Genomic DNA, 14,094 nt, shown 5'->3' on the forward strand with positions numbered 1-14,094 from the left:
CCAATCAATAAGTGGAGAGTAACTTGTGATCTTTCATAATCCTTGAAAAATTAATAGGATTATAAAATCAGAGTTCTTCCAGCCATCCTCAAGTCAATTAGTGGTAGACCCAAGATTAATGTTAATTAACTACCAAGTAAAAAATAAGCAACTTCGTGAAATGGTAATTCTCATCACACCACATGTAGAAGTCCACATCTGGATATTAGGAATGCCCGATATGGCGTATGAATGTCTGTTTATCAAAGGGGCTGCATTATACCGTGCATGTGTATGTATGGCCTGACTCTCCAACGCTGTTTTAGCACTTGATGACAGAAACCGCGAGTTAGCACTTGGTACCCTCCAGATGTTGTGGATTCCAATTCCTATCAACCCCATCCAGAAAGGCCAAGGATCAGGGGTAGTGAGTTCATTGAGAACACCTGCAGAGCAATATATTACCTATCCCTGACTTGGACTGTTGCATGCATTTCACAGCAAGAAATGTGCGTTTGCCATCAAATTCATAGTCAATGAGGAACTACTCCAAATGTCAGTTTCCAGTAAATTATTATACCCCAATAACCAATGTTATATCTTCATAACACTGCATGTTTTCAAACATGCACTTATCACATTTTAAAGATGTGTATACATTTAAAAAAAAAATCTTGGGAAACACCTAAACAAGTAAAGAGTTTTTTAAAGTAAGAAGCCTAATATCAAAAACATCATAATTAACTATGGGCTCTTAGATTCATTTTACAAGCTAAGAGCAGGTGGGTTTTTTCTAAAGCTGTTTTAATTTCTTCCTCCTACACTGCTGTTGGGTAAATTCCTTATCCTCAGAGTCTTTGTCCTTGGGCCTCTGCAGGGGGAGAACCTCCTGCCCAAGTTTTCCTATGGTGTCCTTTGTATGATATCCAAGTCATACTTTGCTCTCCCCAATAATTTTGAAATTTGAGGGATGTACAAATTAATTTTATTTACATTATCTTTTAAGGGACATTAATCCTTATGTTCAGGTAGCAAAACATCTTTACTGCGCGATACAGCTACACAAAGCTCTGGCTTAGATGTATTGTTTTGTTGTGATACGGTGATTTCTTGGGTAACAGATTTTCTATAGCAATTAATTTTTAATTTTCTTTTTTATGATTCTTATTTGTAATCTGGGCAAAGACTGTTATAAGGGAGAATCATACTGTATCATATAGTAAACTAAGAGCTCAGCCGGGTATAAAACTGCAAGCAGAATTCTTACTCTTCCTTGGTTATCAAGAAATTGGCAGAAGCAAAACTTGGGAACCACAGATGTTTGCATTCTTTCTTCATGAGTCAAGCCACTGTAGTTGCATTGGTTGCAGGTCTGCTAGATGATTCATTATTCTTTAGATCTAGAGCACACAGTGTAGGTCACTGACTAGTAGAGACCTGAAAGAAGTATAAAGACTTTCAGGTCAGCTTGTACCTTGCATGAGGAACAACACTATCTACTCTAATTTTAGTGTGTGTTTCCTAACATTTAATTCCAGGCTCCTTCTGGGTTTTTGCTTCACACCCACCTATAGCCATGAAAGAATTAGGTATTGTTTTTACCATGAAGACTAGACTAGCAGTGCCAATAATTGCTTACCACAATTATCCTTCCGAGAAAATGTATTTTCAGCTGGTCATAAACAAGGTCTATGGTCTATCCCATTACTCTACAGATTAACAGTGCAAGAAATTAACATTTGATGCAGAATTTATGAATCAGAAATCCCAGTGTTTTCATATCAAGCATGAAGGTGGCCTTGAATGGAGAAGAACCAAACTGTGTTTTTAGTAACAGCTAAGAAAAAATAGGGTCAGCTCCAGTTTCAGGCAGGAACAGAGGATGAGGCAGTTTTTGATGCCATGAAAATATGCAATATTAATCAAGGAACTACCAAGGAGAAAGCCACATGCCCACCAAAACTGGCAGGGCAAGGTACTGTATATAAACAGGGAGCAAACCCCACACTCATTTGCACTGATGATGTTTCCTAGTTGGGTGATAAAACGTCTGCAAGCAAAAACCAAGCTCAGAGAACACCAAGGACTCTACACTTAGAATATATCCACTGAAATTAAATGAGATACGTTTACACCCAATTCATTGTGTTTTTACTCCCAGAAAAGTGAGTGACTTTGTACCCCAACTAACAGAATCTCTTAGCTGGCCTTGGTTACTGTGCCCCTTGATTGGGGGAGAGATGCCATTCTCTGCTCTACCTTAGGCTACAAATGATTTGGGGTTGGCCCTGTGCATCAATACCTCATATAATTACTTGTCCCTCTCCAAGCCTAACAAAATAAAATAGAAACGCAAAAATGAATAAATAAACATACATCTGCAGTATCTCAATGGATTAGCTAAACTAATTAGATTTATATTAGCTTCCAAAGGGCAATAGCTTACACTTTGAATACAGAAAGTCCCACATTCCAACCCTACCAGTGGCAAGAGTGTCACTGTCAGCATTAAAGACACCAAAGTGACCAAATACAGTGGTAGAATTGATTGAGCCATAAACTTTCTAGATGGAATGTCACATTCTTTTAACGTATTCCTATATTATGGATGAGTAACCTGTGGTTCGCAGTTCACATGCAGACATCAGAAGCTTCCCATGCAGTAGAGTGCAAATACTCACACAACTACCATATTCACATATACATGCTGAGTCTTCTTCTACTGTTAGGAACCCACTTTTATTGTGAAGGATGATATAGTGACAATGATATTCCCCATGCTGGCTGGGGAATTCTGGGAGCTGAAGTTCACACGTCCTCAAGTGGCCAAGGTTGAGAAACACTGCTCTAGAGAGTGGAAAAAACTGTCCCCAAATAGAAAAGTAACATAGCAGGGAGATAGTTGACCTAACATCTTTGGTTACTCTAACCCTAAATTTATCTCAAGGAGTGGTCAACACTTCCATGTGCAGTTCTCTACACCCTTAATATCCTACCTCTTCTTTGGGGTGTCTACACAGACCAGATAGAAGATTATTAGAAGAGTTATGGGGAATATGATTCAGAATAGTAAGCATTGCTACTAAGATCAGCCTGACAATTCTACCATGTCCTGTTGGCCTCAGAAGTGTAACACTGAATGCATTAGCAAAGTCCTTGCATTTGCTTTATTAGAGCAATATTTCTAAGCAATGTCAGATAACACAATTGCCTGCACTAAGATGCAGTGTCTTTGGCTATGAATTCAGATCTCCTGCTGTCCAGTCTTCCCTTCTCAGTTAGAATTTCAAAGCAAGATCATTCTTTGGCCTGTGATTCATTGTTCCCACAGCATCCATGCTGTGGTCTACCCATCTCTCTTCACCAAAACATATTTCCCAGGCTCTGAGTCCATTTCATGTGGCACAAGCCCAGCTATTTCCATGTATCTTTTTGTTTTCACTATGATGTTAATTAAGAGTACTGTGTATTTACTACATTTATAAATCCCATTCTTCCTCCAAGGAACTTTAAAGTAGCTTGCCTGATTCTTTCTATGAGTAACTTATCCTCACAACAGTTCCATGAGACATGTTAGAACAACTTTTCCCAATTTGCTTTTTTTTCCCCAACCTACTTTTCCCAGATGTGTTGGAATTCCATTCCTAACATCCCCCAGCATGGAGATTATGAGCATCCAAGTCTGACTGTGATAGGTTGAGAAACAATCCAAGGTGATTCAATGAAATACCTGGCTGAATGGGAATTTGTCAGTCCTACTCTGACAAGCCAATCACTCCATAGCTGCTGTATTTATCCAGATGACTGATTCAAATATTGAATAAATGCAAACATTTGATAGATAGGCATTGTATGTTGCACACATTCTGCAATCTCACATTCTCAGTATTTTTTAAAATACATGAGAAATGTGAATTAAAAGACAAATAGATAAAAAGTTGATATTGTTAAATAAGACTAAAGTAAGTTTGATTAGGGCTATCAAAACACATTTTTAATTCTTTCCAATACAAATTTAAAACATGAAGCCCTGATATTTAATAATATTTTACTTCAATATTTGGTAATGGCAAGTCTCATTTAATGACTCATATGTAACATTAATCCATAGTTTATTTAATATTTGGTATATTTCACACTAATAGTTGACAACATTTGAAGGATGATTGATTAGTGTTTGACATGTTATTTTATTTGAGATTTCATTTTTCATCATCTGCAAAAATTATCAGAGGATTTTCTTAACGAGGGCTTAAATTTCATTTCTTTTTTTTTAAATTAACTTTTGAATTTAGAATTTCACACTCATGAAGTATGGAATGGGAATGGAAATATTGATCAACATTTGCCAGTTTTCAAGTACTTATTTCAGATATATAGGTGAAATTTAAGTATTACAGTAGTAGTTGATAGGTCTTGTATGGTTGGTCCTGGTAGTACTACAATAGCCTTTAAAACATTAATGTTATAGAGCAAAGTAATGAAAAAATAGTCCCTGTGCCACAGCAGCAACATCTTTGCTGCTGTCCGTGGTGCTGAAACAATCTTTTGCCAACTATCCTGTTCCAGAGTTAAATTTCCATTTAAGTTGTGCCAGTGGTTGAAATTTTACATCTAGAAAGAAAGACATGCTTCCATGCTTAGGACTCTATGGCAGGACCATGAAGCAAGACTATCACCACACAAGCAAATATAGGAAGTTATCATGGTGATAGATCACATTTATTTTATAATTTGCATTGCTGCCATTCTTTTCAGGAAAATGAGTGAGGCCAAAGAATAAATTTCCAAGAATCCTAACGATATCTAAGAAAAGATTCTGGTTGAAGAAATTCAGTTCTGATTTCTTTATTCCCATTTAGACATTTCTGTCCCTCTTTCACTCAAACCACTAGAGGTTCTGAGAAACAAGGATCATTGCCTACTTGTATGTTGCTGGTACAATGAATAAATATAGCAAACATTATTTTAACATGACTAATAACCCATGATATTTATTCTTAGTGTCTAGAGAAAGTAGTGGCATGGGGTTGTATAATGATTTTATCTCAGAGAAAATCTATTCTGGAAAGAATAAATGCATGGGGTTGACATAGGAAAACAGAATCTCCTGCAATGCAATCTTTTGATTTGAAACTTACATAATTGGTTTATTGAACAAAAACAGGGTATAATAGCCTCAAGCCTTAGCAAAAGACCACATGGTTCACACATCTAGGGTTTTTTTGTTGTTGTTGACATCCTAAATATGTGCAAGTCCTAAATAAGTAAGGATACAGCAACCTCAATAGCTGAGGGGTGAACAGCATGCTATGCAGAAATGAATAAACCGGGAATCATTTTAATCTAAGAAAGCAAAGTTTAATCTTTTCCCCAGTAGGATTTTTCTTCTCTAATGTGTGCCATCTTTCAGTCTGCTCCCTCATTCAAAATCTTCCAAGTGTGTATTTTTAAAAATATTGGGGTTTAGAAGAGCCTTTTTCAAAACTTGTCTGGACACAAGTTATGGGAAGGTTTATTGGTTTGTTGGCTTCTTCCATCTTAATACCACAAATATTGCACACAGAGGTGACAAATTGTGACAACCAGGTCTCACTGCTTTAATGTTGGTGGGGTGACATTGCCATTTATGTTACACCAAATGAACAGTCAGTATTCTCCTTCCTCAATCATTATTTGAACCAGAGGGGGATTTTAAATAATTCAGACATACAGTCTCTATTTGCTTTGACCATAGCAGGCCCTTCGAAAACAAAACAATTATAATATTGTTATATTTGATGCTTCAAATTCAGAGTCATACCAAGCTGTCTATGAATGATTGCATTCCATGGGCTTTGGTTTCTGCAAGTAATTCAGTAATTTGCCTGAATATGCAGGAAACCACAGTGGTGCTGATTTAGATTCAGTTATAGGGTTTGATGAACCTTTCCTAAGTTGTTCCATTCTACTTACAATTCTGTATCTCCTATACAACTCCCATCATATGCTATCTAGAAATCAGTGATAGCCCATCACATCTGGAATACACCAAATTGCAGGACCCAGAGCTTAATTCTTCCCTTGCTGCAATTCCATCATAAAGAAGGCCTTGAGGGAACAGCAAAAATATAATAAAAGAGGGAAAAGTAATGGCTTAGCTTACTCCCAAATTAGTATGGGGGCAGAAATTATGCTCAATGCATCTGGCAATATTTTGAAGCTGATTCTTGCAAGAAGTTTTTGTCCAATCAAGGTGGCTTTTGTGTCAGTGTCTGCTGGATATGAATGTAGAAATCTTTTATGGAAAGGAGCTAGTGAATAGCGCTTAAATATTCCAGAACAATTTACCTTCTTTTTTAAAGGAGGGGGGTGGCATCTCAAATTTTTAATACAGGCAGTTTTTAGAGAGAAAGAAGGATGCCAGAGAATAACCAACTTCTATAACAAAATTATTATGCCACCTCTTTCCTCCACCTATTCTTCCATCCATATTTGCCCTCAACCCTTTTCTTTATTTTGCAATAATGAACAATTCTCCTCATAACTGATCTGTTTCTTGACAGAGAACAGCGAGTTGTAATTATCATAATGTTAGAAATGCATGCTGGGACAAAAGAAAAATTACCTTGGGAGGATTATTAGGAACATTACTGTACATAACATAACATCAACTGTATATGATGTTTCATAGGAACAATATCTCTGAATGAACATCATTGTCACTTGGGAAAGATCATTTAAACTACATGTCTATAATGGAGCAGCCCCTGAGAGAAATAACTATAATATGGCATAAAAGTGTACCAACATAATTGCACATATTATGGGTTACTTTCAATTTAGGGATGTGAATTTAGAGTTAAACCAGATGTTTTGTGGGAAACTGTATATACAGCTTCACATTTATCTCTCCTTATCCAGGGTTCAGATTCAACCTTGGCATCCCAAATATAAACTAAGCAATAATCCACTGGGATTGATATGTCTCTCTTGGAATAGGCCTTTTAATAAAAAAATAAGCCTGATCACCAGCCATGGATTTGGTCTTTCTCAGCCAATTAAGAGTCCAGAAGCTGTGGAGATACAAACTCAGGTTCAGTTACCTGATTTGGAAGGTGCGCTTAAACGTCCACAGGCTTGAGAGTATCATTGATGGGGAGACCAGGAACAGAAACATTGTATGCAACCAAGGAGTGGGGTACTCATAAGTAGGACCCCACACCACAAGGAGGAACTTCTTTCAGAAAACCCTAATGTAATCCTGAAGGCAACAATATGCTTGCCAAAACGCTCTTTGATGTTTTCCAAACTCCTTGTCTTATCTAGTTTTATTTTTTCAGATTAGTTTAAGTAAAAAAGGAATGGGATGTTAGCATGCTTTAAACCAAGCACCAACCTCAGAAATAATCAGTAGCTCTAACAAAGCCTCTGGGCCTCATACATACCCCAGATATATTCTTAGAAAATAAAATGGTGGGGAGCTGCAGCCCAGAGTTTTACTTGCTTTTTGGCAAATGGGAATTTTGTGTCTGGCCATGACTATCATTGCAGCCATTTGTGAAATTGCCTATGGCAAACACTCAACGTTTCAAATGTACTCACTAGTCTCCAAAGCTTGGGGAAATCTTTGCTAGTGACTAGTGTGGATCTTTCCTTATTTCCTTATTTTAATTACTTCCTCAAATCACAGCTGTCTGTCTGTCTGTCTTTCATTTATGAATACAGGTAAAGGTAAAGGTTTCCCTTGACATAAAGTCCAGTCGAGTCCGACTCTAGGGGGCGGTGCTCATCTCCGTTTCTAAGCCTTGGAGCCGGCGTTGTCCATAGGACACTTCCGGGTCATGTGGCCAGCATGACGACTCGGAACACCGTTACCTTCCCGCCAAAGCGGTACCTATTGATCTACTCACATTTGCATGTTTTCGAACTGCTAGGTGAGCAGGAGCTGGGACGAGCAACGGGAGCTCACCCCGCCGCACGGTTTCGAACCGCCGACCTTCCGATCGACAGCTCAGCGGTTGAATACAAGGGGCTTGCTAATGTAGTCTTTAAAAAACGATTACCTGCTTGCTCTTCTATTTCAACAGAGTCCCCTTTTGGGAGAGATGGGCAGTGATAGAAATTTGAAGAGTGAGTGAGTGAGTGAGTGAGTGAATAAATGAATAAATAAATAAATAAATAAATAAAATGTTCTTTTTAAAAAAATGTTTCTCCTGTCTCATGTTATAGTTATGTGTTTATCTGGCCAACAGGGAAGAAGACAGTAAGGTAATGAAGCCTTGACAGTATTCCCTCATTACAAATACTCATCAGATGTTAGGCACTCCTGGAGAAACTGAATGGAGACTCTTTTTCTCAGATGATGATTTTGGACCCAGTTAGTGTGCCTGTATATTGCTAGAACTACTGCCAGAGCTTCATCCGGGATAGTGGCTTGACAATGTTAAGCATGTTGTGGAAAAGAGCCACAGTTTTTAGAAGAGTCAAGCTAATTCTCTCCTTGGAAAGCCATATCAAAGGCCATCTTTTACTGTCTTTAGAAAGCATGCAGTAGCAAAGGAGGATTGCTCTCTGGTTTAAGCCTGGATTTGTTACACCATAGAACTGGCAGAGAGAAGCTACTCTGTTCATGCTGATAATGTCTTTCAGTATATTCTACCATTATATACTCTGCCCTGTTTTCATGACATGCATAACCTGGTCATCCACTGTGTGTGTCAATGTACTAGTTTCAAGAACAGCAACAAAAAAAAGAGATTTAACTCCAGTTTGAAACTATTTTCTCTACACTGCAGAGAGAATAATGCTCAGTTTCTAAAAGTTTGGTAAAATATGAAGTGGATAGGATGTAGGATGTCAAGAATAACGCTGGGCCAACTTTATCAAACACGGTATTGCCACTGTACACACACAGGGTAACCAATAAATGGATTTTCTAATCCCTCATCTTAAACCATTTGACAGGAAGCAAACCCAGTTGAAATTAATGGAGTTCTCTCCCGTATCTATTCAAAAAAGAATTTGGTTCAAGTGTTTTAGAGAATATAGCCTAAGACACAAGCTATCTGGATATTCTCCTGTACAAGCCTCATCAGGAACCATGTAAAAGCACTATACTGCAAGTATTCTCTGGTTAATTGCATACAAAGTTAATGCGATACCTTTCTATCAGGCTTGCAGGTCTCAAAAAATGCTTAATCTTCATACAGCTTTTGCCAGAAAGTGCAAATTCCCCTGATCTTTAGCAGATGAAATGAGAAACCCAGGGAATACACAAAGCAGATTTAATCCAGCTCTTCCAACATCCAAAACTGCATCTTCTCAGCTCTGTACTTCAACTGGCCTCATATAATATCATAATAAAGAGGGGCTTTTGAGGGACTCTTGAGTTGAGAATACATGCATATAAATTCCAGAAATTAGCAGTCTCCTGCTTCTAGTCTTTGGTAAAAACCAAACAAAGAGCAGAAGCAAGGACCAGAAGCAGGAGACTACTAATTTGGAATTTGCAAAGCAGTACAATTCACACTTAGCCTTTTGAAAGGAAGGGGCATTCCACTTCAAACCTCTTCCAATCTCAAATGACAGTCACATGTTATAAGTGCTCACATGGCTGCCATTTGAAAACTATAGTTTTCTGTGTTGATTATCATTCCACTCAAGCGGAGTTTGGGATCAGTCATATAAGAATTTTCGTAAGTCACCGAAGCAGCATTTGGGGGTTCAGACATGACAGAGATATTTTAAAGATGTTAAGATGACAGAGACCTTCAGCTTCCAAACACACCTCTCCTTTCCCCCAAAATTACTGTGCAAAATACTACGTTGCAGCTCCAACATGGTCAGATATGCTCCAGTGTCTAAAATGTAGTTCTTATCCTATCTATAGACACAAGCCATATTCTGGAGAGCTGACATGCTAGGCATGCTGTATCCTGCATTTTTAGTTTAAAAAATTGCTTTGGCAAACCTACAGAATAAAACAGGAGGTTAATTTAACCTTGCTGAGGACAACAAATACCATACTCCTAACCTTTTCCCTGAGGGTACATTTGGATGAGAACTACTCCAAATATTTTCCCCTCTTCGGTGTTTGAAAAATAAATGAATCTGAGTATCTATAATAGGAAAAAGATCTCCAGACTAATGTATTTAAAGCAAATGCATGTTCAATCTAGCAATATGTGTGAGAAATGAGAATGAGATGGAAAGAAAATATTGGCAATACTATCTTCGCAACACTTTTTTCATTACCTGAATAAACTAAGGTGTGTTTTTGTTGCTTTAGCGGGTTTCTAAAATTCCTCTTTAGCTCTTACACAGATACGGCACCATGAATTCCATTTGCAGACTTTGAATGTACAACAGCTGAATGCAGAAGTGCTTCTACAGCATCTTTGAGAGGATAAATGGGCCCAATACTACAAATAATTGTTACCTGAGAAGCATTTATTCCTTTAAGTTCAGTATGCAAAACTTTAAAAACTCCGCTTATATGCTGCTAAGAAAATACACATTTTACGTTCAGGAAAAGAAAACGACCCAGCATGTGTTAGATTGTCTGATTCAGACAGAAAGGGGGCTCTTTCTCCAAATTGCCCAATTCCTAATTCTATAGCGGCCAACTAAAAATATAGCCCTTCTTTTAAGAGACCATCTGCTTTTTAAGCAAAAAGCAAGCAACAAAGTCTTATCATTGGTGGTAATGATAGCTTTAGCTTTCATCCGTACTATTAAAAATCAAAGGCAAAGGATAGATTCCAAATTTTAAACTTTACTTCTGTGCTATGAAGTACCCATAGCCAAGCCTTATTCTTATCTCTCTCTATCACTGTAGTTATTTTAACTTCCTGCACACACACACACACACACACACACACAAAACATTGTAATATCACTTCCTGAAAACAGCTTGGAGAGACAGATAGGTAACATTAGCTTGATCCACTGGCTAAGTGATTGGCTAATTTAAATGCAGTTTATGTCTACCCTGAAAAATATCTATTACTATTTTAGGGCATCCGTTGCAATATAGTGATGCTTCCACACATCACCCCACAGAAAAACAAGCTTTCTCTGCCAGAAAGAAACCTTTAAAAAGGATTATTTGATTCTTTAGCAGCAGGAAGTTATCAGTGCAGACAAGCATAAACCTGCAGACAAACTAAACCTGCATCTTCACAAAAACGTAAAAAGACGGTTCGGCTGAATGGCACAAAGCATCCGTAATGTGTCCATACCACCTTAATAAGGGGAAACCCTAGTTGTGTAATAAGAGATTTTACATTACACACAGAGAGACTACAAAAGAAGGCGCACAGCAGAGCTGGTTCTCTCCTTCATTCAGATTTGTCTTTGCTTCTGGGTTTCCATCACGAACATACAACCTAAAAAAAAGCGGGGGGGGGTGAAAAACCCACCACCACGGCATGCTTTCAAAAGAAAACCCGGCGAGTGAGTGGGTGGCGATTTTTATAAAACCGTCGGTCCCGGCCACCGGGCAGTAATGAGAAATCTGGCTTGGAATCAGCAAGTCGATACCCCTGTGGCTGGGCAGCCTTTGCTCCTCCGCGATCCTATGGAAACTGTAAAATTCACTTGGGAAGGGATTCCCCACCCGCCCACTCGATTCGATTGCCGCGGGCCGTTACATAGGACGGGTGGGGGAAAGAGCAATCTTTGCTCCCAGAAGAAGGATACTTCGGATCCATTTCATTCATTCATTCGTTTGTTTGTTTGTTTGTTTAGGGGGGAGGTCTGGTCATCCCGGCCTCCTCCTCCCAGCCTCCCCCCGCCCCGTCGACTTACTCTAGTCTCCTGACTAAGACGCCTTTGCCGAGGGCCGGGGGGCTTTTGTGCTGAAGGAGGGCAGGGCAACAGCCCTTTTCCCGGCCGTCCTCGTGGTGGTGCTGGTGGGGCTGGAGGGGAGGGTGCTGGTGCGAGATCGGCGTCCGGGTGCCGCTGGGGCCGGCCTGAGCCGGCTTACTACTGCTGGGAGGCGGCGGCGGCTGCCGCGGCGGCTGCAGCGCCGGGAGCTGTTGGTGGTGCTGAAAGTCCTCCTGCTCAGCCGCCGCCGCCGGCTGCTGCTGCTGGCCCTGGGGCGGAGCTCGGCCAGGCGAGGAGGCAGGGGGAACCCTCGGCTGCAGCGGCGGCTGGGCTTCCACCGGGAGTGTGTACTGCCCGCGGAGGCTGCGGTTCTCGGTGCTCAGCTCGTCCAGGCGCTTCTCCAGCTCGTCGATGCGCTGGCGCTGGGTGTGGATGAGGCTCTGCTGGTTCTGGACGATGGCGGTGAGCTCCTTCAGGTAGAGCACGGCGCGCACCGGGTTCTCCAGCAGGCTCTCCATGCCCCGCGGCCGGACCCCGGCACCCGCCTGCTGCGCTGGGCTTCAGCGAGCCTCGCGGGAGACTCCTCCGCACGCGCGCGCCTTCCTCGCCTCTCGCTCCCTAGCTCGCATGTACACACACGCAAAGCCTACACACGCAGGAAAGGCGGCTGGCGCCAGCCTCGTTTCCCCACGTCACGCACAAGCGGGGGCGGGGGCCGACAGGCTCCGCCCGTTGCCTGAGAAGGACCGCCCCTCCGTCCTTCCCGAGGGCCCACGCTGTGCGGAGCGGGGGAAACCGCTCTGGACCAGCGGAGAAACGGACGGGCGAGAAAAGGCAGAGCGTTTTAAAATGGAGGGAAAGAAGGGCGAGACACTGAACATCGCTGCTAGAGTGGAGGGATTCAAATGAGACACGGGGTGAGGCCTGGGAAGACAGTTGTGCTCTTAGGATAAGATCTTGGAGAGGACTCAACAGAACGAACAGGGCTTCCCCAAAGCTGCATACCTAACCTTTTTGCCATTGAGGAAGGATCACGGGGCCTGGGAAATCGTGACATTCTTGATGGGGTTTAACGGAAAGAGAAATTAAGAAACCGGAGAGGGTAGAAATAGAAAAAGAGACACAGGAAACGGATGCTTCTCAAAGCAGACGTTGTAGAGATGCTTGGTGATATGGGCAGTGAAGAAATGTGAGAAATAAATAATGATAGCCAAAAATAAAGAGGAATCTGGTAGCAGCTTTTCTAACTTTTTTTTTTTTTGGTGCCTTCAAGTCAGTGTTGACTCCTGGCAACGGCCTGGATAAGTCCCTGCAGTTTTCTTGGCAAGGTTTTTCAGAAGTGATTTGCCGTCACCTCCTTCCTAGGGCTGAGAGAAAGTGACTGGCCCAAGGTCACCCAGCTGGCTTTGGGCCTAAGGCAGGACTAGAACGCACAGTCTCTCAGTTTCTAGCCTGGTGCCTTAACCACTACACCAAACTGGCTCTTTCTAACTAATACATTTCATTAAAAGACATAAGCTTTCATGAACTTCTCATCCCCATTACATCAACCCATCCCACCCAGTCATGCAGAGAGGGCATGTTGCAAACCCCGTCTGTAAGAGAATTCCATCTGGTGGGGTCCAGGAAGTGAGCCTTCTCTGCAGCAGCTCCCGCCCTCTGGAACATTCTTCCCCTGGAAGTGAAACAAGACTTCCATAAGAAACTGAAGACCCAGTTTTGCTGGCACGCCTGGAGCAGGAAGGGGACTAGTCATTCTTGGGGATGGCTGGTGCCCTAGAATGGCCCCTTTATATTCACGGACTGGTGTAGAATCTTCTGCCATCTGGATTTTATTGCATTTTATATTTTTATCTTCTATTTCTATTTCTATTTATTGCATTATTTGTAGTCTGTATTGAATTTTAAACTTTATTTCTATTGTAAACTGCCCAGAGTCCCTCCTTAGGGGGGAGATGGGCGGTGATAAAATTTGACAAATAAATAAATAAATAAATGATAGTTCATTTCATCAGAGGCATGGAGAGGCTAAAATGATGAAGGATTTAAATTGGGATGAGATAAAGTAGAATAAAAGAGGGGAAGACAGGGTGGTTATGCAGATGCAGGACACATGTGAGACAGAGTAAGAGTACCATCCTTATCACCCAACTGTATGACCTGGTCCTCACCCATAACTACTTAAGTTTGGCAACAACATATTCTTGCAGATCAGTACCACAGCATGGGCACTCACACGGCTCAACAATGTGCTAACATCTTTGTGGCTGACCTAGAACAATGCTTCCTCAATTCTTACCTCCTGAA

At 40.9% G+C, this 14,094-nt stretch overlaps 1 protein-coding gene across 1 annotated transcript in view; it reads right to left on the minus strand.

Moving 5' to 3' along the window:
* Nucleotides 1-12,305, minus strand: part of IQSEC3 (IQ motif and Sec7 domain ArfGEF 3) — a 184,836-nt gene extending 172,531 nt beyond the window's left edge. The window contains exon 1 of the mRNA XM_063308245.1: nucleotides 11,770-12,305. Within this exon, the coding sequence (XP_063164315.1) occupies nucleotides 11,770-12,305 (536 nt within the window). The remainder of the gene's footprint in view (nucleotides 1-11,769) is intronic.
* Nucleotides 12,306-14,094: the final 1,789 nt, after the last annotated feature.

This window comes from Candoia aspera, chromosome 7, assembly GCF_035149785.1.
Source record: "Candoia aspera isolate rCanAsp1 chromosome 7, rCanAsp1.hap2, whole genome shotgun sequence".
NCBI classification, from domain to species: domain Eukaryota; kingdom Metazoa; phylum Chordata; class Lepidosauria; order Squamata; family Boidae; genus Candoia; species Candoia aspera.